This window comes from Silene latifolia, chromosome 1 (assembly GCF_048544455.1).
Source record: "Silene latifolia isolate original U9 population chromosome 1, ASM4854445v1, whole genome shotgun sequence".
Lineage (NCBI taxonomy): Eukaryota > Viridiplantae > Streptophyta > Magnoliopsida > Caryophyllales > Caryophyllaceae > Silene > Silene latifolia.
In genome coordinates, this window is record NC_133526.1 from 3578130 (window position 1) to 3605341 (window position 27212).

Here is a 27212-nt window from a genome sequence, read left to right on the forward strand (position 1 = left end):
TTCTAGAAGCTTTCATTTAAAAGATGTTGATACTTGAAAATAAAGAAATTAAAAGTCACTCTGTATTCAGCGGTTAACGACTTATACTGTTTAAAATATTCTCGATTCTACACGAGTAACACGACCCATATTTTTATAACAAATTTCAATTTGTGCCCATTTTCTCAAGTAGTCAACTTTTTTATTTAAAAAAAAATTCCAGCTCTAATAAGTTGACCTTGACTTAAATATCCAAATGCGTTGACCTTATAACTTGTAAAGCTGGAAGTCGTCGTCTTACATAATTTTAGTCTTAATTTTGTTGAATGTGAACATCTGTTGATCTTGCATATTGCTGATTTTTTTGTATACATCTTGAGGGGTTAACATATAGTATATTGATATTACACCTTACACTCGACCAAAGTGAAGTGTCGGGGTAACATAGTCTGAGATAGATAAGCAAGGAGAAAATGAAGAATAAATCATGGGTTTGCTATGATGGATGTGGGAAAGGAAAGTGGGAAGTGAAGGAGAGTTGTGTGGTTTGTGATTCCAAGTATTCTAGTAATTGTGTGATTGGAGCTATGGGGTGTACGTCGGAAGGGCGTAAATGTGTAGGGTGCATTGGTAAGCGTATTGATGAATCAAAGAGAACAAAGCTTGGAAAGAGTTCCAGGGCTGGGGCACTGTCTAGGGTGTTGAGTCCTCTTGAGGTTAAGCAGGTTATGAAAGCCGAGAGGGAATGTGTCGTTAATCAACTTCAACCTGAGCAATTAGTCGTGAATGGATTCCCGTTAAAGCCGGAGGAAATGGGTGCGTTGCTTGGGTGTCGGTTACCTCCTGGGAAACTTAAGGCCGGGGAGTATTGGTATGACAAAGAGACAGGTTTCTGGGGAAAGGTCAGTTTATAATTCATCAGTTTGCTTTTGGCATTGAATTTTGTGTCGTCAACAAGTTACGAGGAAACTGACTGAGCGCTTTGTTTGGTGTCGCAGGTGGGAGCGAAACCTGATAGAATTATAAGTTCATATTTAAACTTCACTGGGAGGCTAAGCTCTGATGCAAGCAGAGGAAAGACTGGAGTTTATATTAACGGCCGTGAAATTACGAAGCTTGAGCTGATAGTACTTAAGGTCAGGTTCTGTAATATAGCGCGTGCATTTTTCAAGGCATATGACATCGTATCAATCCAAAGATGCGTTGTGTTGGCTTTCCGGCTTACTGTTTCTTGTATACTCCGTATTTGTTACAAAAAATTCTTCGATCTGGTTTACATCTATAGCCACCTGCAATTAACAGTTAAAAAGTTTTTTTGGTAATTAATTTTTAGATAGCAAATGTGCCGTGTCCTCGTGATACTCATTTATGGGTTTACGATGATGGCCGCTATGAGGAAGAAGCTAACTGTAAAGCCAAGCCAAATCCCTGGAAGAAGGTATGCATCAACATTTTGCTGGTTTCATGGTTCAACAATTCCGCATCATCTCTGTCAAACACTCTTAAACTAAAGTGCTCTACTGTAGGTTTCAACTCGTCTTGTTTGCGCATTGTTTTCTTTGCCTGTGCCCCAAGGTCAACCACACGGAAGTAGAGATGAGGCATGCAAAGATTCCGTGGTTCAGAAGTTTGTTGAACAAAGAAGAATTCCGAAGCTTATCCTCCTCGGACTGGAGGGTTCTGGTACCAGCACAATCTTTAAACAGGTATTTTTGCTGATGCTTATTCTTCTGCTAAAGATGTTTTCTATGTTCACTGCTTTAATGTAAACTTTGTATGACAGGCGAAGTTTTTGTACGGAAACAGGTTTACAGCAGAAGAGCTGCAGGATATCAAACTTATGATTCAAAACAATATGTATAAATATTTACGAATCTTACTAGATGCCAGAGAACGGTTTGAGAAGGAAGACATAGTAGGGGCAGGCAACAAAAGTTCTGAAGCCGGTAATCGAGTTGCTTAATTCGTCTTATGACTGTTGGTGCTCTTGGCATAATCATTTGTCACATACTTTATTTCGTACATATGTAGACGGGAATTCAGAGTTGGAGTCCACTCGGACAAGGCAGAGCATTTACTCAATCAACCAGAGGCTTAAGCATTTCTCTAACTGGCAACCGGACACTGCTGCAGCGGGTGATTTGGATGCATTCTTGCTGGCTGCCACTGACACAAGGGAGTTTCTCCTTCAATTGAAAAAGTGTGGAGCGATCCTGCTATACAGGAGACATATAAGAGAAAGGATGAGATTCATTCCCTTCCCGATGTTGCTGAATACTTTCTAAACCAGGTATCTGCTAGAAAGGGAATTTTATCATTGTTGGAGTGCTATGTGATCAGGAATGTGGGTCGTAAGTGCCAGATTCGACTGTTTTAATTAGCCGAATCCTGCATTTAGGGGTGTTCACCAGTCTAGAACCGGTCCGGACCGCAATGACCCGCGGACTGGACAACCCCATATCCTAAACCCGGAGACCGGACCGGTTAGGTGGGAACCCGGACCAGACCGGACCGGAACCCTTTAGGTCCGTTTTTTCCAAGTTTGGACCGGACCGGTTCTATTTTTAAAGGTAATTTAAGGTGATTTTTTTGTTTGGACCGGAGACCGGTCACAATATTTCTATGGACCCGGAGACCGGACCGGATTGTATTCGGCCCAGACCGGACCGGACCCGCCCATCCGGGTCGGTCCGGTCTACTTCATGTGCAGGCGTGCAGCCCTTCCTGCATTACTGATTAGAATGTGAACACTCAACTCCTGTTTCTTCTTGCTCACTACAGGCTGTTGAGGTGTTCAGGAATGAATATGTACCTTCAGAGATGGACATATTGTATGCAGAAGCACTAGAACTGTTAACCCAAGATAACGGGTTTCTGAAATTTTCCCATGAAGATCATAGCCCAATGTCCGATCCCAACACTAAAAATCCAGATGCGTTTCCATCATCGACCAAGTAAATATCCTTTTTCTTCTCCGGGTAATTGATTACAGTTTGCTAAATTAAGATTACTCTTAATTTTTTGAGTCTTCGGACATTGGCAACCTCCTGCCAAAGTACCCAAGTACACTGTACTACTTCCTTCGTCCTTTTTTAACTTCTTCAGGCTGTTCATCTTCCAGTTAACCCCTACTTCATGCAGGTATCAGTTAATCAGGTTAACTGCAGAGGTAATGAGCAAAGGGTCTGATTGTAAGTTGGTGGAGATTTCCGAAGACGTACAAGCTGTAGTCTTCTGCGTTGCTCTGAGTGACTATGACCAAGAACGGATTGCTCCAGGAAGTGAGACCCTCGGAAACAAGCTGATGCAAAGCAAAGAGTTATTCAAGAAGATGATCAGTAACCCAATCTTCCAGGATGTCCCTTGTGTACTTTTACTGAACAAGTATGACCTTTTCGAGGAGAAATTAAGACGGGTGCCCTGTACGACATGTGAATGGTTTAGCGATTTCTGCCCAATTGGATATAATTGTACTGACCAGTTTTTAGCTACCCAAGGTTACCTTCACATAGCTACGAAGTTCAGGGAGGTCTATACTTCGATTACAAGTATGAAGCTCTTTGTATGGCAATCAAATGCAAGGGATCGTGTGAATGTCGATGAGGCGTTTAAGTACGTAAGGGAGGTTCTCAAAAGAGACGGAAAAAACGAAGGGGACTTGTGTGATAGTGCTCAAGAAGAGTGAACCGATTGGATGCAACTCGCTGCCCAAAAAAGATTGGATGCAACTGTTGTGCATGTGACTGGAAAACTGCGACTGTGCATAGTGTCGCAGAGGAAAATATTTTATGATAAAATGGTCACTTTTTTCTGTCGTCGCATCATATAACAGTCGATTACAAAACCTACACGTAATTGTAAATAATGCTTGAAAGACTCGCCTGTCCAGAGTTTTAATCTTGATCTACTTCCTGAAGTTTGTTTTCTAATAGGCAGATTCACAGTTCAGTTTGCTTAAAATTAAAATTATCGTCAATGTTTTTTTTTTTTTTTGGGTTTTTTCTACTGTCTCGTCATGTTTTTCCGAATTCTAAGATAAGATCTGCTCTTCAATTTATCAAAATAATGCAAGGTACTCCTGAACTTAATAAAAAGTCCTTCGTGTACCTTAAGAATCCCGAATTATGATAATTTGGTATTTTTGGAACTAATCATAAAATACACGGGCATATTCGAAGCTTTTTTTAAAAAAAAAAAAAACAAGGCTATATGTTAGAATTCGGACATTAAACACGCAGTACCGCTAATTCATACATTGGAACAACACTATTTTGAAGCCACATGACAAAGGGAGTCTTGAAACCGATAACATTTGTCTCGCACAGTTGCCCCGTGACTGAAAATAAGGCAACTCAGTCGATAATTTAGACAATTGAATGAACTATATATCGAATATTTATTAAGAAAGAAAATTGGCCTTCACCTAGAAGACGCAGCGGCTGAAAACTCCTAGTTTCCTTGATTTTACACTACCTAGAGAAGGAATATTCATTGAAATGGACTAAGATAGGAGGCTGAAAATAAATCGGGAAGAGATCGAAGAAAGGCTACATTCCCAGTTACAGTACCGCGTAAAACAAATATAAGAATATCAGTTAGAATATGCAAACTTAGGAGGGAGAGTTAGAAGGGCTTCTTTGCCAGTAGCCTTCTGGGATGCCATGCCTAAAGCGTAACCTAACGCCTTTGCGACTGGTATTGCCACTGCGTTTCCCACTTGCCGGTACCTGTTGCAAACGCACAATTCCTTTAGAATTTCAGATAATCACTAGATATCAGTTTCCACTTATGCTGGTGGGAACTCGAAGGTCTGTCCAAAGGTAGACTTCAAATGAATTGGTTTTCTTGAATGGTAGCACTATGACACAGTTTCCTAGGCTAACAAGTTTTTTTTGGTGAAGCAAAGCTGGGATAACTAACCCAAATAAACAAACCAAAACAGCAAGTTTTCTAGGCTAACAAGTTTTGAACTAGGCTCACGAGTATAACGTTTCAATAAATTTACCACCTAAATTAGTTGACATCTGCACAATACACATTACACATTACACATTTCTTGAAGACTGAAGCTCTAATCACAACCCACGTCCTGCACACCTCGGCCATTGGTTGACATAGAGTCATACTTTGTCTCATGACTCTCATCCATTTCTTAGGTAAATTTACCACCTAAACTAACCGGTATGTTAGTGTAATAATGGTGGGTCCACCAGTTACCAAGTAAGAAAATATATTAGGGCAAAATGTATTGAAACACAAAAAATTACGTAATTAGGGAAAGGACAAGACCGATCAAATTGGAAAATTTTAAAAAAATGGCGTAGATAGGGTGTTTCTAAAGACTGAAGTTCTAATGTCAGGTACAATTAAGTTTGCAAACAGTTCGGCTACTCAAAACTGGGTACAACGAGAACAAAAAAAGCCTCGGAAGGAGAATATTTTGACTCAACTACTCCTAAAGTAGTCAAGCATGTTCAATTAAAACAAAATGCTCAGTGACAAAGGATAACATAGAGCTAGGGTGAATATCTCACCTTTGCTTGACTGTTCCCCATAAACGAAAACTGTCAGGAAATCCTTGGAGCCTTGCACATTCGCGTATAGTGAGAACTCTGTCTTGTTCGGGATGCAACAAGGCCTAAAATTCCCATCCATTACAAGTCTGGCCAACCAAATACTTCCTTTTTAATAAGAACTGCAGTAGAACAATACCTGACAGTGGCAGTTTGGAGCGGTTACAATCGTCGGCATAGTTTCATCCCACCAGAGTCTTGCAAATGGTCTGCAAGTAAAGCCAATTTTTTAACATGGATTTCGGGAGGAAATTTCTAAATATTCAACAGTCAGACAAGTCACCTTTTAGATTTGCCCTGCTCGAAAGTTAAGGCATACTCTGGAACCTGCAGTAAACCAAGAGTATCAAACTGTAAATGACTTTCTGCTAGCTAGTACCTAAACTAACTTTCAGATGACAACATTCACGAATTCTCGTTTGCAGTAGGTTGTGTCCATTTACTTACCGCAATAGAATTTAGAAAGGCGAAAGCAAGTGGGGTTGTGGGCATACTGGAAGTAGATTACTTTGCCATCCTATTAACTTCTAAGAGTGTGTCAAACAAAAAACTTATAAGAGAATCCAAAACATAGTGCAAGCGGGATTAACAACCAGTTTGGGAGTTTTGGTCAGTTAAGATGAAAACCTTATTCAAAAAAAGATATGTATACAGCCTGTTGGAACGGAACAAAACGGAATGTCTATACAACGAGTAGGAGTGTTGGATAATTTCCATTACATTGCTTCTCGCCTTCTCCTCATCACAATGGATATGGCCAATGAAACAAGATTAACGAGTGAAAGCAGACAGCAATTGTTTGGGGTGGCTACATGGGAACAAACAGATATTGTTTTGGGTGGCTACCAAATACGAGTAGATATTTAGAAAAATTTGGTAATTACAGCCTATTATATACGGAGTATTCCAATTTTACAAAGAACAATCTATTAACAAAAAAAAATCAAAATATACTCCCTAATAAGTTCCTCAGTTCTTACAGATTACTACCGCAAGTGCTTTCCAGGTTAAAACAGACAAAGCTTGTACAAACATTGATCGGAAATCAGTGGGTAGAAATTTGTGAAATATAAAAAATGAACTTCCAAGATAGCAAATTTTATACTCCGCATTTTTTTAATAGCAGGTAGGTAATACCAATTATTCCAAAATATTTATGCTGAAGCAATATAGTCCCATTTCATGTAAGAAGCTATGTACATACCATTGGTTTCCCTGAAGGCAAAAGCAGAGTTTTGAAAGATGGATCTCGTCGAACAACGTTGTCATCTCCCACAATTAGGCCAGGGAGGTCCCTGAAATTTGCTCCCTGCAAAACTACTGCATAAAAGAACTACCCAAGGACATTCAAAAATATCTTGCAATTACGCTTAAGGGAACATACCTTTTTTTGAGGAATCTTACAAACTCTAATGTAATCATCCTCAAATAACTGAAAGGGTCGATGATCATACAATACAGGTTCTTCAGATTTTGATGTACAGCCTGTCATTTTTATAAACACAAGATATAGTAAGAACTAAGAAGATATCATGGGGTATTTTATTTCTAAAAGTACAATTTCATAAACAGGCCACCAATAGAAAAACATTAAGTCGTTAATTATATTTGATGAATGAAAGAGAAAAAAAAAATCAAATATCGCATCAAATAATGAAAATATGACTGCAAATTACCGCAATTATTTGATCGTATATACTTCTGGAACTCAGTTTCTGGAGGTCTTCTATATGGCATCTCATCCAGATTTTGGAAGTTTGTTACCTAAGAAATACGATTTATGTCAAAAATCTAACCTTCAGTATCCAGGCTGATGTAAAAGTGATCAGGAAAAAAATTATCGAGTACAGTGTTGCACTAGAAGTGGAATTGAGTCAACTCACCACAGGGAGATCGGAGATGGCATCACCTAGTAAGACGGCATCTTCCAGTTCAGGAGTTTGTTGACCTTCTTCATAACCCACAAGATTACGCTACAACATCACAAGCGTTTGATCAGATTGTAGATATTAACACACTTTTTTTTCAAGCTTCATTTACCAACCTTACCTCAAATTCGGCCGGAGGCCAATATCGAACAACGACGTCATGAGTGGGGAGTGGGAATTGGGGCAGTTCCTGCAGAATCCAAAAATAGAGTAGTCTTATAGGCAATTATCATTCAAAAGCAAATGTAGAGGGCATACTGAGCAACTAAGAAGTCAAAAAGACAGAATATATCATTGGTGGCGAAAACTAAGCAAAAAAAATAAGATTTTAACAATAAGCTCAACTCATTCACCTCACTAGGAAGAGCACCCCAAAAGAAGGCACGCAAACGAAATTGAGGAACCCCATAACAACCAGCAGCAATTATGCCGACTCTAGCCTGGTAACGCATATGCACCAAACGACTCAAAGCATACCTACCAAGTGAACCCTTGTCGAACCTTAGAATATCAGTAACATTTTCCATCAAAACAAACTTAGGTTTTAAGTAATCCACTATGTCCATGAAGACTATGAGTTGACGATTCCTCTCATCGGATAATGGGTCATCAACACATCTAAATCGGTTATACCCACTGATTCCTTGACATGGAGGTCCTCCACATATGACATCCACATCACCCTGGAATGAATCATTTCATCATGCATTAGGAATGTAAATTTTAAGTCGAAATAGGGATGTAATTTAATGCAGTAAATAAGTATCCGCATCCACGTCAAGACGGAGAACTTACTGGAAGTGGTAATAGTTTCCTCTTGAACCCATTTATAACAAAATCTTGTATTAGCTCTTGACAATTACTGTGAGACAGATATTAATGAGTAAAGATGCATCTTAGAGAGTTGCAGCATCAAATTTTCTTAAGAGGAGCTAATAGATACCTCAACCCCTCTATCGGTTCCCATGTATCATCATCTGGACCATACCCTTTCCAGCGCACCTGACATAATAGCCAAAGTAGAAAAAACAAAAAAAAAAACAACTATCATCAAACCACAGCATTATGTATTCAGCTTTACACCAGGCTTTATGGGAAAATCGAGACATTTTTTTGGTGTGTTCGCTATCATCTGAAACGGACTATTAAACAAGGAAATCAATGACTGCAACGTAGCCATAGTTTTAAAATCTCAGTGGAGACATGCTCGTGTATTCAGTTGTGGTCTGAACTCGGTCATTGCGGTTTAAAATTAAACCGGTACAGGGTAACCTTCTAAACCTTGATAATTGGGTTAAATGCATTGTAATATTTAATACCATGAATTGATAGCTTAATCAAGATATTCCAAATGGCGACTCAAAAAAGGTATATTCAAAATGTTACACTAGTTAGCAGCATCTTTAAGTTCATTTTTATTTAGGCTTACTCTAAACCAAAATCATAGACTACGATAATACAGAAAGTTACTTGTAAAAAACCTTAAACTTCAGTTCTTGCTTTCCTGATCCATCAGAATCGCCATAACAAATGTCGAGCAAGCTTGAAACCTCTAATTCTTCAGGTGCCTCATCGCTATCAGAATGAGCATCTGCCTTGTTTTCAGGTAAATCTGGCAATATATCAGCAGGTGGAAATTGACTTTCGGTATCCTCCTTTACAAACTTTTTGCACAGCTTCTCCCAATGCTTCAATAATTCCAGAAAATCCTCTGCTGCTTCATTCCTAACCTTTACATATAAGATATGCGCCAAGGGCAACGGCTAAATTAAACAACCAATATCTTTGACTAAGTCTAGATTATAGATTGAGTTGAACTGCTTACTTGTGTCTCAGAATGATTCAATTGTATGCTTTTGCATGCCGGACTGTCAAGGTCAATCGCCCATCGCTGACTCAAAGAATAAGATTCAGTGAATTAAATGCTAAAAATGGATACAAAATAAAGTACAGGCGGACAGCTACTTCTGATTCTTTCTCCTCCTTTTTCTTATTTTTGGTCATTAACAGATGTGTATCATAATATATGAAGTCACTAACTTACCGTCACAAGATTAACACCAGAATGTCTGGCACCAATGCATAAACCGGTCGACATTGCCCCACATCCAGCATAAAGATCCAATAAATTGTATGTTTCACAAATAGAACCATTCTCTAACACAGGGGGGTTGGCAACAGAAAGGACAGGGTCCAGGCAATCGACTGATGCCATTTCAGAGTTCATGGCGCAGTTATCTACAGCAGCATAGATAAATAGTGTCAATTATTAAAGTAAAAAAGACGAACAAAGATAATAAGACAACTAATAACTTTGGACATAAATAATCTTAGCATACCCAAGAAATCTTCATTACCTCTTGGCAAATTGCGGAATGTAGAATAATCCAAACAATACTCCATATCATAATAGTAGTCTGATGGGGGAAGAGAGCTCAAATCAAATTTTAGCTGCAAAGCAACAGTTGGTTAGAAAAATTTTGCGGGGATAGAAATATAATGCAATGATTCCTTTTTTTGCTATTCAAAAGACCATTAATATCTATCAAGTATGAAGAATGATACCTCTGGTGAAATTTGTGTCACATTCAGTTTCGAGATTATGCAATCTAGCATGTTGTCATTTTCTATAGTAGAATAAAATATCCGTTTCTTGTCATGGAAAGAAGTTTCTTTTTTCATCACCTGGGACAATTACCAACGTGAAATTGCTAAGAATACATCAAATTGTTTGATTGTTTGTTAAATTCCAAATCGACTAGTATAATCACCGTGTCCTCAGGTTTGTAGAACCACTGAACTCTGAAATAGTCGTCGTCCTCCATTGTTCGTAAGAACTCTATTATCCTGCCGATATGCTTTTGCTTTCCATCTCCCTGTAAATCAAAAGATGTAACGACCATTATAGACATGATGCATTGAGAAATACCAGAATTTCTGACGTGAACAAGGTGATTTAATGTTAGCAACTCACCCTTATTAGGGCACAATCGCCAAGATGAAATACTTTTCCATTGACTTCTGCTTGGACGTAGTGGCATTTCACATTCAGAATTGGTTCATCTTCTTCTTTGTCACTGCAAACATGAATAATAATCAACGAATAACGCAAACAAGTATTTAACAACCAATGGGACACAGATGCAAGCACTAAAAGAAGATGCAAGCATGTGACGACCAGATAATAGTAAGACATAACCACAGAGATAAGACAGATAATCACGCACTTTCCTGACAAACTCCGGCTTTTATTTCTTCTATTCTGCATAGCTTCAAAGCATTCATATTCAGAACTGGGTAGTAAGGTACAATATGAGTAAACATAAGGACAAAAAAGCATTCGCCACATAATGCAGTCACTAAAAAACCAAAGCAGTAATGTCTCATGTGTTTGAACTTGCAAATTCAACTTAACAAGGGAACAGGGGATGGGGTAAAAATGTAAAATAAGGTAAGTTGCCAACATGATTTCGTAACCTGCATTTTTTCCTGATATCAGAATGTCGATATTACTTTTTTTTAACATATCCGCATGAATGCCTCTTTTTAAATCAAATTATTTGTCGTCATTCTTAGTCAATCCTGCCAAAACCAAACTCTATGGTACACACGGCCTTGCTCTCACCGCCTCACCGGTACGAGTTATGACTGGTTGCTCATTCTTGAACTGTTTACATATACTCCACCTACTCCATATTAAGAAATCACCATTCACCACTATCTCATTAGCTAGTCTCACTAAAGCAGGTAGACATCAGGAAAATCTAAACTGAATCACAAAGTGGAGGTTACTGGTTAGGTCCATCTGAAACCCAAAAACTAATTACTCGTATATTAACTGATGATCCTCGTCTCTTAGATACATCCCTGTGCTTCAAATGTATCCGAATTCTTAGATCACCAAGAAATTGCCTGACATCCAGATTCCAGAACATTGGATGCGCATCATCTCATTCTTATGCCTACTTAATCTATCTAGACATATAATGCAATTTCCCAACCAATAAATTGCAAATGTACTCCCCGTAAAAAAACATGCTCGTAGAACTCAAAAATTAACAGGACTATTCAAACACTGAGTTTGTACAAGACGTTTTCATTCAGTTATAGGATTAAGGGGTCGTTATCAAGTGAGACCGTCAGATATAAGTTTTTAAGACATTCGAAAACTCCAAGCATAAAAACATGAAAGAAAGAGTTTGCATAATAATTTGACCTTCAATTCATAGCGCCAGCGCCATTTTTGCTGAGCCTCCTCCTCAGCAACCGGATCCCCTACAAAGAAACATTTACTATTCGCACGCCTCTTCTCCTTCTCAATGGGAGACAAAACATCCATCTTATTACTACTATTCTCTATCCTATCCTTAGTCATCTTCTTCTTCTTTTTCTTCACTAACAACTTGATTTCGTCATCATAGACATCATCATCAAGCTTTAAAGACGATGGTAATGCCCTTGGTGAACGCCTCAACACCTTTTCTTCATCAATGTCCTCCAAATTCCCGTCCATTGACCTAGACGGGCTTCTTAATTCACTTTCTTCCCCACTTTTTTCTACCATTGGTGATGACCTAGACGAGCATCTCCTCAACTTTTCTTCCCCTACATCCCTGAAATCCTTCGCCATTGATGATTTAGGCGAGCCCCTCAATTGCCTACCTCTACCAATCTCCATCGACTTCCCTAAGATTGGTGAGCTCGGCCCACACATAAACAACCTTTCTTTCTCCCCATTTCGTCCCACATTACCCCCCATCGACAACCTAGGCGAGCTTCTCAATTGCTTACCTCCCTCAATCTTCCTCGAATTTTCCACCTTCAATAAGCTCGGACTACTTATAAACATCTCTTTCACCCCATTTTTCCCGACATTTTCCACCACAGTCGACTTTTGTGCCCTCTTCACCTCCTTTAACCCCCCATTTTCCGCCTTTAACAACCTAGGCGAACATCTCAACCCTAATTTCCCCCCATTTCCTTCCACATCCCCAACCATAGATAACCTATCCGCGCTTCTCACCACCTTCTTCCCCTCATTTCTACCCACATTGTCCCCCATTGATGACTTATTCGACCGTCTCAACCCTAATTTCCCCCCATTTTCCGACTTTGACGATCTAGACAGGCTTTTGACCCCCATTTTCCCCTCATTTCTACCCACATTGTCTCCCATTGATGACTTATTCGACCGTCTCAACCCTAATTTCCCCCCATTTTCCGACTTTGACGATCTAGACAGGCTTTTCACCCCCATTTTCCCCTCATTTCTACCCACATTGTCCCCCATTGATGACTTATTCGACCGTCTCAACCCTAATTTCCCCCCATTTTCCGATTTTGACGATCTAGACAGGCTTTTCACTCCCATTTTCCCCTCATTTCTACGTACATTGTCCTTCACCATTCTCCCCTTACTTCTACTCCCATTTTCCGCCATTGACAACCTAGGCGAGTGCCTTAACCCTAATTTCCCTCGATTTTCCGCCATTGATGACCTATCCGCGCTCCTCACATTTCCTCCATATTCCAATCTCAACACCTTCCCGTCACTCACCTCAACATCTTCCCTTTTCCGCTTCCGATTCCGATTCCGACTCGGACTCCGACTCGGACTCCGAACACTAACCTTCCTCGACGATCTCAAACACCTAACACTAAAATCAGCTTCCTCTAAACAAACCCTAGCCAACTCACACGCCTTCTTCTCCGACACCACCGTATCCGGCAACTTCACCAACACACTCCTCCCGCATTTTCCGATTGAAATACCAGCCTCCTCCACCACCAGTCTCGGCGATCGCCGTCTCACGGCGGTCTTCACGGCGGCGCAACCCGTCAACATCAGCATCGACGGCGTCAACGGAGGCGAATATGTCGTCGGCGGTGGTAGTGGTGGCGGTGGTGGTTCTGCATTGTCGGGAGGATAGACGTTGAGTGGTTCAGGGGTGATGAAATCGAGGTCGTAATGCTGTGGGATTAATGCGAGAGTTAAGGAAGGTGTGGGTGTGGAGGGAGAGAGAGTAGTGTGAGTGTGAGTGGTCGTCGGAGATTTTGGAGGTGGTGATGGTTGGTGCATGGTTGTTGGAGGTTTGTTAATGGCGGAAAATGGTGATCGGGGGTGAATGGTGAGTGGAGTGGAGCGGGGAGTATTAGTAGAGGGGACTGTGAGACACTAAGACGGTTTCTTTCGGGTCTTCTCCGATCTTTTTCTTATGTTGACCGATTTAAATGACGTTATTTGTTGTCTCGATCATTTATTATTCTTTCTATTTTAATAATAAATTTGATGAGTAATTTGATCATTCACACTCAATTTGTTCCACTTATCATTTAATAGTTGACCTCTTTCTATTTCCTTGGTCTTTATGCTAAAACCAAATGACAACAAATGACCAGGACAGAGTGGGTATAATTCTTCAGGTTCATATGATTGAATACGTTTTTTAAAGTAGATAAAATTAGATTGGATATAAGAGAAATGATATTTCAATCTTGATATTTCTTTACGTCTTTATTATTTTAATCATTTCTTGCATTCTGAATTTTTGATTGTAACCGTGTGAAAGGTTGTTTTCACTCTCAAAGTCTTAAACATAGGTCACAAATTTTCGTTGAAGACGGGGACTATCCGTCACAAGTAAGATACTTTGTAGGTCGGCTGTTTTTGTAATTTTTTTTATTTTTTAAATTCGATGAGATATTAATACACCTATTTTTCCACTCATTTTTTATGTATTATTCATAATACCTTTTTAATTGCTCGTGACTAAAAAATAATTTATTTATTTTTTACATATTTTCATAAAATCGTTCTTTTATGAGATATGAAAGACACAAAATTATAAAATAAGAGGGTTTTATACGTGAGACGGTCTATTTTTATAAAAGATTATTCACTTATTTTATTTAATACGGAGTTTTCGTACTATAGTAATAAATAAATTATCTTCCTATATACTCGGTATAATAATAAAGCCGTTTCACATCATCTAATACAATAATTACTCGGAAAGAGTATTTAACATTTGGGCAAGTAACGGGTGCAGAATGTGGATTAGGTGAAGTGAAGCATGGCGAACAGTTAAAAAGTTAGTGAATTCATCAGAAGTGTGGTCCTGGTCCGCCACTATTCACTGTTAAAAAACAGTTGAAACATGAAAGTGGGTGCCGTTGTTAACACTTGGCTACTCTATTGTGGTCCCTTTTGCTACTCATGTCTGATTGTCTGCCCGTACTTGAGAATTCGTTTTCCGAAAAACCGTCTCTCATAAATCTACATAGTATAAAAGGTGGGTTTTTTTACATCTGATTGGCTGCTGAGTTTTTACGTGGATCCCCCCATGTTTTCTTATTCTATTTAATTACCTTCTCTTCTCAACACAATTCCTATTCATATTTCTTATTCCTATTTTAATTACTTATGTTAAAACATAAGTTAAAATGTCATAATTTACATAAAATATTGCAATTTACATACATTTAACGGGTCTAACATGTCAAATACCGTTAATATAATTCTAATAAAATACGGTTGTACATTATCTAATATTCAAATCTAATATCTATCAAATATTCGAATCTCCAAATATGGACTATTTATATTGTCACGATATTGAACACTTAATCACGCTAAATTATATGTTCATATATGTAATGATAGCACCTGCTATTACAACCCGTGTATTTTTTGCACGAGAATAAAACTAGTATTAACGAAAAACCGTCTTTTTTGAGAACTTATGTTTGAATTCAGATGATCTATAGATTCACAATTTTGAAGTAGTCAGCTTTTATTTGTTCATGTTCAGAAATAAAAGGCTGACTAAGATTTTTGCTTTATTTAGGTAAAGCTATTTTCATATTAATAAGTATTCGGTCACAAGTTTCTGACGGATCAAGTAATATCCATGTAGATAAATAACTAAATAAGACAAAATAGATTGCTACTCTCTAGATATTTTATTTTATTTTATCTATCTCACATAGATAATTACTTGACCCGTCTCAAGCTAGCTTACGATGGATATACCCGTACGAAAAAAGAATTTGTGATTTTCATAGATTTAAAGGCTGCTCTCTACTCATACTATTACTGACGGCCTCACGGGGTGTTGTACTGTTTTCTACTCTTTTGAGGTCATAGACGACGATATCTTGCGTGGCTGTGGGTGTGGCCATGTAATTTATTTTATATTTTTTCCCTTTTTTAAAAGAAAAAATATGCTCCCTTTATTTTTTTGTGTTTTTTTCATTTCATTAAAATATTCCTCATATATATTAGAAAATTAGGGAAAAAAATAGAAAAAAAAGGAGGAAATAAAAACCCATTTACAAATTAGATTTCGACATTAACAAATTTAATTTCATAGCAAAAAGTAGGAGTGAACATCCCTCCAAGACTTCTCAGACCAGATTGAGGTGGACTGAAAATTGGACCTAAAATTTTCGGTGTTGGATCGGATCGAAAAATTCAAAGAATGAGAATCAGACCTAAATAAGTGGTCTGGTCTGCAAGAAGTGATTATTGACAAATGAAAAGAAATATCGTCCGTAAGATAGAGTTCAGTGATTAAAACTTGAGTGGAATTATCAAAGACAAAATTCAAACTTACATTTGGTACTTATTGGAGGTAAATTCATAGTGACGGTCGTCCATTAAAACAAAAATCATTAAAATAATAGGGAGGCGACGATTTAGGAGGAAGCTTGGGAATTTTTTTTTGTGGTGCGTACTTGAAAAATCGAAATTAGTGTTGTTCATTTTCTTTTTAGATTAGTTTAAGTAAGAATTTTTGTGGTATGTTAGTCATGAATCCTTTTGTTCCGGGTGTAATTCCAGATCAAGTATAGTTACCATCCTTGGCTTGTCGAATGATGTCTTGAGTTGGATTCTCCTTGGGTCTCAATCGTTCCTCACGGCCTCTCCTGCAACAACGAACGAACTGAGGGCTTGGCTTTGTGCCAAGCGTACTCACTCCGACGCTCAAGTCGATGCTTAAGAGATAAGTTGTTACTTGGCTGAATGTGTATTGTAGAGAGATAAGGAAGATATTACCAGATGAATAGTGTATTAGGGTTTAGTTGTGGACGAGTTGGGATCCTTTCCTCAATAAAGGTTGAGGAGTATTTATAGGCCTTCACCTTTTGTCACGTAGTGGCCAAGTGGCCAAGTGGCTAGCAGTGGAAAGACCGATCTACCCCGGCCGAGGGGCCATGGCGGCCGGCGGATCTGTCGACTCGCCGAGGGGTCTTGGATATGAGTACACGGGTATGTGTCCCGGTTGCGAGTTACCATGCCGAGACCCAGTGACGGGCCGATGGGTCGCACGGCTAGATTGTCCAAGTCGTTGACTTGTTGTGGATATCTTTGACCTTGCTCAATCATGTTGACTTGGTCGACGGTCGAATATGCCCCATCAATTTGCCCCCAGCGTAGTCTATGCCGTGGTATGGGCTCCGATGTATGTTTGAGCGTATATTCTGCGCAAGTAATTTGTAAAAATTTTCTCAGACGGCTTCTTCACGCGGCGGCTTCTTTTACCTCGGCCTGGTCTTTCTTAGGCCGTACCATATCCCCCTCCACATGGATGCGTAAAGGGCATCCGATGTGGAAAAGAAAGTGACGCCGCCGAGACCGGGTTGAGAGTCTGGGTTATTTTTGGTTGCCCCCGCCGGCGCTTTTTAGCTTGGTTGATTATGTGGCCGGAGAGAGCGGATGCTTGGGAATTTGTTGAGGAAGGTGAATAGGCAAGGAGATATGAATAGGCGTGTTGAAGACGCTTGGTCACCGTTGCATTGATTGACGTCTAACTCAATCAGTTGTAACGATTGACATCCCGTGGTTGCATGTCCGACACGTGTCCGCACGCCGATTGGTTGACGCTTCATGGGCTGTTCTCTGATTGGTCCTTCTTCATGGGCTTTTCCCTATAAATAGGGCAGTTATCCCGTGAAATTGGTCGCCAATTTCATTCTCCAAAATTTTTCCTCTAAACTTTCGAAGGTGTTCCGGGCGTAATTCCAGAGCAAGTATAGTTACCACCCGTGGCTTGTTGAATGATGTCTTGAGGTGGATTCTCCCTTGGTCTTAGTCGTTCCTCTCGGCCTCTCCTGCAACAATGAACGAACTGAGGGCTTGGCTTTGAGCCAAGCGTACCCACTCCGACGCCCAAGTCAGTAAACTTAGATGTATAAGTTGTATGCTAATTGGCTAGGAATATATTGTAGAGAGATAAGGAAGATTATACCAGATGAATAGTGTATTTAGGTTAAGTTGTATATTTCTGGATTGGGATCCTTTCCTCAATGAAGGTTGAGGAGTATTTATAGACTTCACCTTTTGTCACGTAGTGGCCAAGTGGCCAAGTGGCTAGCAGGTGGAAAGACTGATCTACCCCTCGGCCGAGGGACCTATGGCTGGCCGGCGGGCCCTGGTGACTCACCGCCGAGGGGTCTTGGATATGAGTACGCGGGTACGTGTCCCGGCTGGCAAGTTGCCATGCCGAGACCCAGGCTGACAGGCCGATGGGCTGCATAGGCTAGGTCGTCTTAGTCGTTGACTTGCTGTGGATATCTTTGACCTTGCTCAATATGTTGACTTGGTCAGCGGTGCAGAATATGCCCCATCAATTTGCCCCCAGCGTAGTCTATGCCGTGGTATGGGCTCCGATGTACGTCTGAGCGTATATTCTGCGCAAGTAGTTTGTAGAAAATTTTCGACGGCTTCTTCAAGGCGGCTTCTTTTGCTCCCGCTGGTCTTTCTTAGGCCGTACCATATCCCCCCTCCACATGGATGTGTATTGGGCGTCCGATGTGGATAAGAAAGGGACGCCGGCCGAGACCAGGGTTGAGACTCGCCCGGTTATTTTTGATTGCCCCGGCCGGCGGTGTCCGGCTTGGTCGATCGTGTGGCCGGCGGAGAGCAGATGCTTGGGAATTTGTTGAGGAAGGTGAATAGGCGGAGAGATTTGAATAGGCGTGTTGAAGACGTTTGGTCACTGTTGCATTGATTGACACAACTGTTGCAACGATTGACATCCCGTGGTTGCATGTCCGACACGTGTCTCGCGCCGATTGGTTGACGCTTCATGGGTCATTCTACGATTGGTCCTGCTTCATGGGCTTTTCCTTATAAATAGGGCAGTTGCTCCGTGAAATTGGTCACCAATTTCATTCTCCAAAATTTTTCCTTCTCTCTAAACTTTCAAGGGCTCCTGTCTTCTATCATTCAGAGTTGTTATTCCGGCGAGTGTTTTTCTTCAAGGTAAACAAACAAACTTCTTCACTTTTTATTTCGTTAAAACCATGGCCCAAGCTGCGCCGCTGATGGCGAAGCTTAAACTTGACCTCTCCGCCGCAAAGGGGGAAGCCGCGAAGTTTAAACTGGATCTCTTTTCTGCCAAGAAGCGCGTGGAGGAGGTTGAGACGCTGCTGGGGGCCGAGAGGGCCAAAGTTGAGGAAGCTGATGGCGCGACTGCCAAGATGATGGAGGAGCGGGATAGGTACAAGGGTGCTTATGACGCCGTGGTTGCCAAGAGGGATCAGTGGAAGGATCTGTTCGACAACCAGGCGGAGGCGCTCAGGGACGCGCAGGCTGCCGTCGCCCAAAAGGAGAAAGACATTGCAATGCTCCAAGATGAGCTTCTCCCTAAAATGTGCGCTCAATTCCGGGACCAGGCCGAGGAGGCGACTAGGGAGGCAATAAGGAAGCTCGTCTCCGAGGGCTCTTTCCCGTGGGATAAATTTGAGCAGCTTTTGGACGAGATGGCTGAGGCTGCGGAGGCAGCGGCTGCGGAGAAGGCGGAGGCGGCGAAGGCGGCTCAGATTGCCGAGGCCAAGGCGGTCTATGATGCCAAGGTGAAGGAGGGTGACGCGCTAAAGGCACTTGAGAATGTCGAGCCCTCCTCTGAGCCAGCCACCGAGACTGCCGCTGCTGCGATGGAGGACAAAACGAGGCATAGGGAGACGGGCGGTCGTCACCGGACTCACCTGGCGTTTCGGATAGCTTTAGCTGTTCGGGGGCCAATTATTGAGCCTTCTCTCCCTGCCATCTTTTGGCGCTTCAAATCCCCAAGTCTGTAACCTTTTGTTTTTTTGTGTTTCCTTGCTTTTTGTAAAGCTTTGGTAGGTAGAGTTTAGGCTATCCTCATGGGAACGGCCGTCGTCTGTACTCTCCTTGCAATCATTTTTAGTAGAGTTTTATCTTTTGGTCCTTGGCTTTGGCCGGGACTTTGATTATCATTCTTCACTTGTCTCTTTGCGTTATTTAATTGAGTGCCTTCGTTTTACCGTCGGCATGGCCGAGGCAGTTAGAATGCATATCTCAACTGTGTTAACGTCTTTAGCATTTCTTCTAGCATACCGGTCATTGTGTCCCCGTCGCTCTCGGCTAAGGCCGAGGTAATCGGGGTTATGGCTCGATAGCGCGTATCGGTCATTGTGTCCCCGTCGCTCTCGGCTAGGGCCGAGGTAATCGGGGTTATGGCTCGATAGCATTCAGAATCGTAGGCACATTGACCGCGGACTTGCGTCTCAACTGCACTGAGTATACGTTTCTTCTAGCATATCGGTCGTTGTGTCCCCGTCGCTCTCGGCTTTGGCCGAGGTAATCGGGGTTACGGCTCGATAGCGCGTATCGGTCATTGTGTCCCCGTCGCTCTCGGCTAGGGCCGAGGTAATCGGGGTTATGGCTCGATAGCATTAAATCGTAGGCATATTGACCGGGGCTTGCGTCTCAACCGCACCGAGTATACGTTTCTTCTTGGGTGGTGACCCAGAAGAACTTATGGAGGGGACAAGCACTTTGATGGAAAATTTGGGTGATTCTTCATTTGTTATGATTACGCATTGGGGTGTCCACAATGGACTTGGACACCTCCGCCGCTATACAAAGTACTTTCTTAAGTTGTTGGTGTTCCAATGGCTCATCAAAGGCACACCCTCCATGTCCGTCACCCGACGTGCCCGGCCTCATCTCTTCAACCACTTTGTAGGGACCTTCCCAGTTGGCCGTCAGCTTACCGTGAATGTTTCCCTTGTTAGTGGCAGCCGACTTTCTTAGGACTAGGTCTCCCACTCTTAGGTCCCTTTTGTGGACTCTTCGGTTGTAGGCTCTTTTCATCCGGTTTTGATATCTTTTGCCAAGTTGAGGCGTGTTGTATCTCGGCTTTCTTCGACTAGGTCTAAGGAAGCTCTCGGGCCTTCCTCGTTTTCACCGGGGTTAAAGGTAGCCGTTACGAATGTGGGCACCGTCGCTTCAATTAGCGGGGATCGTTTCGGGCCGTAGACTAGGTGGAAAGGGGTGTACCCCATTGCTTCTTTCTCCGTGGTTCGAAGGGACCATAGGACGCCGGGTAGTTCATCAGCCCACCTTCCCTTAAGGTCTTCGACTGTCTTCTTCAAACCGTTGAGGATCGTTTTGTTGGCCGCCTCTGCCTGTCCGTTGCTCTGTGGGTGGCAGACGAAGGAGTATGCAAACTTGATGCCAAGCTCTTCTAACCAATTCATTATCAGGTCACTCCAGAACTCTCGGCCGTGGTCAAATACTATAACTTGGGGTAATCCGAAACGAGTTATAACATTTTCCCATTACCTTTCGACGCCGTGGTCTTCGCGGCAGATCGCTACGCTTCAACCCATTTGGTGAAGTAATCAACAGCGACGATCAAGAACTTCCTACCTCCGGAGGCTGTTGGGAATGGCCCTAGCATGTCCATCCCCCACTGTGCGAAGGGAAGAGGGCTAAGCACCGGTTGTAGGTCCCTGGAGGGAGCGTGTATTACCGGGGCATGCATCCGACGGGGTTCGTGCACTTCTTGGTCTTTGTTCTGGAATCTTGAAGCATGGTGGGCCAGAAGTAGCCGGCTCGTAGAGCTTTGTGGGCTAGCGTTCTTGCCCCCATGTGGTGTCCACAGATGCCTTCATGAATCTCTGTCAGTATCAGCTCTGCGTCGGCTGGACCGACACACTTCAAGAGTGGTCTTATTACGGACCTTCTGTACATTTCTCCTTCGAACACTAAGTACCTGGCGGCGATCCGTTTTATTTTGGCCGAGGGATTGCGGCCCTCCGGTAATTCACCTTTAAGTTTGTATTTCATTATTGGAGTCATCCACGTTGTCTCGGCCTCTACATTGCCCACCATGCCGTCGATCTCAGTGATGCTCTTCGCATTCCTAATATCTACCAGCACGGTTCGGCTGACGTTCTTGATGGTTGAGCTGGCAAGTTTGGAGAGGGCGTCGGCCCGGTTGTTCTCGGATCTGGGAACGCATTGGATTTGGAAAGACTTCAATTTCGCTATGACGGCCTTTACCCTTTCTAGGTACCTTACCATTCCGTCGTCCCGAGCCTCAAACTCCCCTCTGATTTGGTTAGTAACCAACAGTGAGTCTGTCTTCAACACAATGTGCTCTGCTCCGGCAGCTCTAGCTAGCTCGACCCCGGTTATCACCGCCTCGTATTCGGATTCGTTGTTCGAGGCCGAGAAGGTGAATTTCAAGGCGTACTCGAACTCGTCCCCGTTTGGGCTGATGATGAGGATGCCGGCTCCTGAGCTGTTCGTCGTGGAGGAGCCGTCGGTGTAGACCTCCCATACGCCTGGGTTTGGCTCTTCTTGATACGTGCATTCGGCCAGGAAATCTGCAAGTGCTTGCCCCTTTATCGAAGGTCTTGGTTTGTACTGAATGCCGAAGCCGGAGAGTTCCACTGCCCACTTGATGAGCCTGCCGGATTGTTCGAATTTTTCCAAAGCTTTCTCTAACGGCTGATCGGTTAGGACCGTCACGGGGTGCGCGTCGAAGTAGGGTTTTAACTTCCTCGTGGCAACGACGACGGCGAAGGTCGTTTTTTCGATTAGTGGGTAATTTCTCTCGGCGGGCAACAACAGCGTATGGTGACAAAGTAGATTGGGTGTTGCTTTGTTTGTCTTCTTCCCGATGATCACCGCACCGACCGTGGCCGAGGTAATCGCTATGTATAGGTATAGCGTCTCCCCAAAGATCGGCCGGACGAGTTGGGAGAGTCGAAGATGAGCTTTCGTTGTTTGAAAGCCGTGCTCTGTTCCTCCCCCACCAAGTCTTTATTCCCTTTCAATACCTTGAAGAATGGGGTGCTCTTGTCGGCTGACCGAGAGATGAAACGGGCGAGAGCCGCCATTCTTCCGGTCGGATCATAACCTCTTTTCGATTCCTTGGCTCCGGCAGTCCAGGGATTGCTTGGATTTTGTCCGGATTTGCATCGATGCCTCTGCACCGACAAGTACTCCGAGGAATTTTCCCGCCCGACCCCGGTTGCATTTCATTGGGTTGAGCTTCATCTTGTATTTCCTTAGTGAACAAAATGTTTCGTGTAAATCGGCCAGGTGCTCGCTGTCGGACTTGCTTTTCACAATAGCATCGTCGACGTAGGCCTCAATGTTTCGCCCTTTTTGATTTTGGAACACTTTGTCCACCAGCCTTGTATACGTTGCGCCGGCGTTTTTCAAACCGAACGGCATCATTTTGTACATGTATGTGCCGTTAGCGGTGATGAATGCACATTTAGGCATGTCTTCCTCGGCCATGAAAACCTGGTGATATCCCGAGAAGGCGTCCGGCAGGCTCGGATGGTGTAGCCTGCCGTGGCGTCGATTAAGCTATCTATCCGAGGCAAGGGGTAACAATCTTTGGGGCATGCTTTATTAAGTTGGGTAAAGTCCACACACATTCTCCATGCCCCCGATGATTTCTTTACCATCACAACATTGGCTAACCACTCGGGGTAAGTGCAAGGCATAATAAAGCCCGCCGTAAGCGCTTTATCTACCTCGGCCTTGATGGCCTCATCTTTCTCGACCGAGGAGTTCCTCATCCTTTGCTTGACAGGGCGAGCGGTGGGGAGTACGTTCACTGGTGAATAATTACCTCCCGGCTCACACTTGGCATCTCGGCCGCTGAGTAGGCGAAGACGTCTTTATTTTTCCTTAGTAGGTCCAGGAGTTCGGCTCAACTTTGGTTCCGAGTTGACACCGATGGTTATGGTGCGGCTGGATCAATCTCCACCTCCTCGGTCTCTCGCTCCTTCGACCATGCTTTGATGGTTCTTGTCGCTCTCGGGCCCGGGAGTATCTTCAGATCGGAAGGATTTTAATTTTGAAGCGCCGGCTCTCACCCTCTCTAGATACCTTGTCGTCCTATAGTCCCGAGCCTTGTACTCTCCTTTGATCCGGTTGGTCACTAGGAGCGAATGCATTTTCACTACGACGTGCTCCGCCCCGGCGATTCGCTAGCTTGACTCCGGTTATTACTGCCTCGAACTTGGATTCGTTGTTTGAGGTTACGGAGGTAAGTTTTAAGGCGTGCTCAAACACGTCTCCGTTTGGGCTAACAATAACGATGTCGGCTTTCGAGCTACCCGTCGTGGAAGGGCCGTTGGTGTGTATCTCCCATATGCCGGGTTCCTTCTCTTTCTTTGAGGCGAGCTTATGCGCTTTCCCCCGGTCCGAGACGTATATCAATGTCAAGGCCCGGATGGAAATTACGGCGTCGGTCTCACTCAAAGTGACCCGGCCTATGAGCACGTTGTGGGCGGATCTTGCCGTCGATGACTATAAATTCAGACATAACATTCCCCGGCTGCAGTTCCCTCGCCGAACCTCACCGGCATCCCGACCGACCCTGTGGGTACCAGGCCGACCCCGAAGAAAAGTTGTACAATGGGTTAGTGCGGGTCTCAAATCTTCGACTCTCGGGCCGAGGCCGAGAAAGCATTCTCTCGTACATAATGTTTGTGTAGGCGCCGTGTCAATCGGGCACCTCTTCACCAAGTGGTTGGCTATGTCTAGGTGGACCGTAAGTGGGTCGCTGTGAAGAGCGACGACTCCCTCGTAGTCCTTCTTCCCAATGGTCATATCGGGGATGTTGGAAGCGGGGGTGGCTGTGTTGGGCACAAAGTTGATGGTCTGGCATGGTTCATTCAGGTGCCGTTTGTGCCCATGAGCGGACCCACCATTCCCGTTGTCCTCGATGATAGCATGGATTACTCCTATCCGTTCGAAGACGGATTTGCTGTTTGACCCGCCGGCATTCGGTTTCTGGCCTTTGGCAACATATTTGCCGAGGCTCCCCTTCCGGATCGCCTCTTCAATGGCGTCCTTCGGATGTCGGCGATCGTTGGTTAAGTGTCCGGTGTGGCCGTGGTACTCACAAGATCGGGCTCGTGTCACCGTCACTCCTCGGCCTGGGGCCTTTCCCACTCGGCCTTCGCTCTTACTCAGAGCGAATACCTCGGCGGCCGACACGACTAGGGGGTGTGATCGTTGTACCGTTTTTTGTAGTACGCTCCCGAACTCCCCCCGGCGCTCGTCGAGTCCTGTCTCCTGGCAGATTTGTCAGACCGTGGCCTATTGTTGTCACGGCGTCTTTCGTCGGATCGTGACCCGTTGTTGTCACGACGTCTTTCATCGGGGCCGTCCTCCCGACGGCTCTTCTTTTCTGAGTGCTCGGCCTCGTTGGGGCCTAACCACGTCTTGTGATAGTCCTCTACTTTGATGGCACATTCGGCCATTTTCCCGGCGGCATCCAACCCCGTGCCTCCGCACTTGATGAGCTCATTTTTTAAATCTCCCCGGGAGGCCCTTCATCGCCGCGAAGGCCGCCGCCGGATTAATCTCTCGAATCTGTTGGACCTTTCCGTCGAACCTCTTCATGTAGCTTCGTAGAGACTCGCCCCCCTCCTGTTTGATAGTTAGGAGGTCCGATGTCTCCACGGCCCTTCTCTTGTTGCAAGAGTACTGGGCTAAAAAGGCGTCCCTTAGGTCGGCGTAGTAGTACATCGAGCCGTCGGGAAGCCCCTTGTACCAACTTTGAGCCATCCCATGCAACGTTGTTGGGAAAACTCGGCACCACACTTCATCGGGCTGCTCCCATACCGACATGTGAGACTCGAAAGCCTCAGCGTGGTCGGCTGGATCACCTTCCCCTTTGTATGATATGGGCGGCAACTTGAGCTTAGTTGGCACCGGACTTCTAGGACGTGGGCGCCGAGGGGTCGTCGATCACATGCCGGATGACGCGTGGCGATCGGCTCCTCGCATTCCTAACCCGGCTCTTCTCCTCGTAGCGGGAGGGGCTCCTTCTTCGACTTGGACTTCTTCTCCAACTCGCCGAGTCGGGCTTCTCGGCTCCTTTGGGGTAAGCCTCGTTCGTGCTTCGGGGACGCCGTCCTCCCGTGAGTACGGGAAGGACTTAGGTCTACCACGCCCACTTTGGGCTCCCCGGCGACTTTGCTGGGTCGCTTCTTCTCCTAGTGCTCCGTTCAAATTTCTCGAGTCACATTTTGGGCCCCGGTCTCCCGGACGCTTTCCGCCGCTCTTGTCGGCGTGACAAAGGTGAGCGCAGACGTATTACTAATTAGGTCCAGGACCATTTTCAGCTTTGCTATGTCAACCACATGCCCCATGATGGTGACCTGGTTGGCTGGCAGCGGCGTGTCTGGTATTATCGGCATCCCGAACTCCGGTTGGATTACCCCGCCGGTGGAGGGCTGCACGACTCTAGAATTGTTGAAGGTATCATCTTGGTGGAACGCGGTTTCGTTGGTCCACGATCGCGTCTTGTTGTTTCGACATCTTCTTAGGTTTTTGGGTGGGTTTTTGTGTGTTTTTTTTTTTTTGTTTTGGGAATGAATGTGACTAGCTTCTAGTGTCTTTCCCACAGACGGCGCCAATTGTTCCGGGCGTAATTCCAGAGCAAGTATAGTTACCACCCGTGGCTTGTTGAATGATGTCTTGAGGTGGATTCTCCCTTGGTCTTAGTCGTTCCTCTCGGCCTCTCCTGCAACAATGAACGAACTGAGGGCTTGGCTTTGAGCCAAGCGTACCCACTCCGACGCCCAAGTCAGTAAACTTAGATGTATAAGTTGTATGCTAATTGGCTAGGAATATATTGTAGAGAGATAAGGAAGATTATACCAGATGAATAGTGTATTTAGGTTAAGTTGTATATTTCTGGATTGGGATCCTTTCCTCAATGAAGGTTGAGGAGTATTTATAGACTTCACCTTTTGTCACGTAGTGGCCAAGTGGCCAAGTGGCTAGCAGGTGGAAAGACTGATCTACCCCTCGGCCGAGGGACCTATGGCTGGCCGGCGGGCCCTGGTGACTCACCGCCGAGGGGTCTTGGATATGAGTACGCGGTACGTGTCCCGCCGGCAAGTTGCCATGCCGAGACCCAGCCGACAGTAGATGGGCTGCATAGGCTAGGTCGTCTTAGTCGTTGACTTGCTGTGGATATCTTTGACCTTGCTCAATATGTTGACTTGGTCAGCGGTGCAGAATATGCCCCATCAGAAGGTTTCTTTGTCTTCAAACTTTCTCAGTTGTCATTCCGGCGAGTGTTTTTCTTCAAGGTAAACAAACAAACTTCTTCTCTTTATTTTTTGAACAATTATTGCTATTATGTCTTCTGTTGACGCCGGGACTAGCACTTCTGTGCCGGAGGGTTCTCCGTTGCGTCTTGATGGGGAGGAGTTACTAGACGCCATTCCGATAAGGTTTGGGGGCCCTAGGTCTCCTTCTCCCGTAGTCGATCCACCAATTCTGGAGGGACGGGACGATGAGGGTGACGATGCGATGAGGATGAGGGGACCCCTTCGATGGTGGGAGGTCATCTGTCCCGGATCATGGCGAGCCCTGCACGATTGGTCTTGAACGTGGTTGGTCTCATAAGTTCGCCGCTTGTTCCGGCGAGAC

General features: G+C 44.0%; 1 protein-coding gene and 1 pseudogene across 2 annotated transcripts; one reads left to right on the forward strand and one right to left on the reverse strand.

The window, feature by feature from the left end:
* The first annotated feature begins 282 nt into the window (after positions 1–282).
* On the forward strand, positions 283–3945 carry LOC141593315 (extra-large guanine nucleotide-binding protein 3-like; annotated as a pseudogene).
* Positions 3946–4270: 325 nt separating this feature from the next.
* LOC141593347 (DNA (cytosine-5)-methyltransferase CMT2-like) lies at positions 4271–13677 on the reverse strand. Of its 2 annotated transcripts, none has more exons than XM_074414145.1 (21): positions 11697–13677; positions 10708–10742; positions 10455–10557; positions 10252–10356; positions 10046–10165; positions 9838–9931; positions 9525–9718; positions 9306–9371; positions 8962–9210; positions 8424–8482; positions 8276–8342; positions 7834–8163; positions 7602–7670; positions 7436–7525; positions 7229–7316; positions 6937–7037; positions 6757–6861; positions 5836–5879; positions 5692–5761; positions 5514–5617; positions 4271–4706 (listed from the first exon to the last, which is right to left on the reverse strand). In XM_074414145.1, exons 1-21 carry the CDS (start codon positions 13557–13559, stop codon positions 4571–4573), a joined length of 4092 nt encoding a protein of 1363 aa, XP_074270246.1. In that variant the 5' UTR covers positions 13560–13677; the 3' UTR covers positions 4271–4570. The 2 variants fall into 2 exon arrangements, with proteins under 2 accessions (XP_074270246.1, XP_074270247.1); XM_074414146.1 differs by having other exon boundaries at positions 10708–10773; positions 11697–11766.
* Positions 13678–27212: the final 13535 nt, after the last annotated feature.

Bases quoted from the DNA above. Each gene is read 5' to 3' on its own strand.
- LOC141593347 (XM_074414145.1), bottom strand. From the start codon at position 13,559: ATGCACCAACCATCACCACCTCCAAAATCTCCGACGACCACTCACACT. The intron at 10,166-10,251 runs GTGATTATACTA...TAATTGTCCCAG, and splicing joins TCTACAAACCTGAGGACACG to GTGATGAAAAAAGAAACTTC. The intron at 7,526-7,601 runs GTAAGGTTGGTA...GTGATGTTGTAG, and splicing joins GGCCTCCGGCCGAATTTGAG to CGTAATCTTGTGGGTTATGA.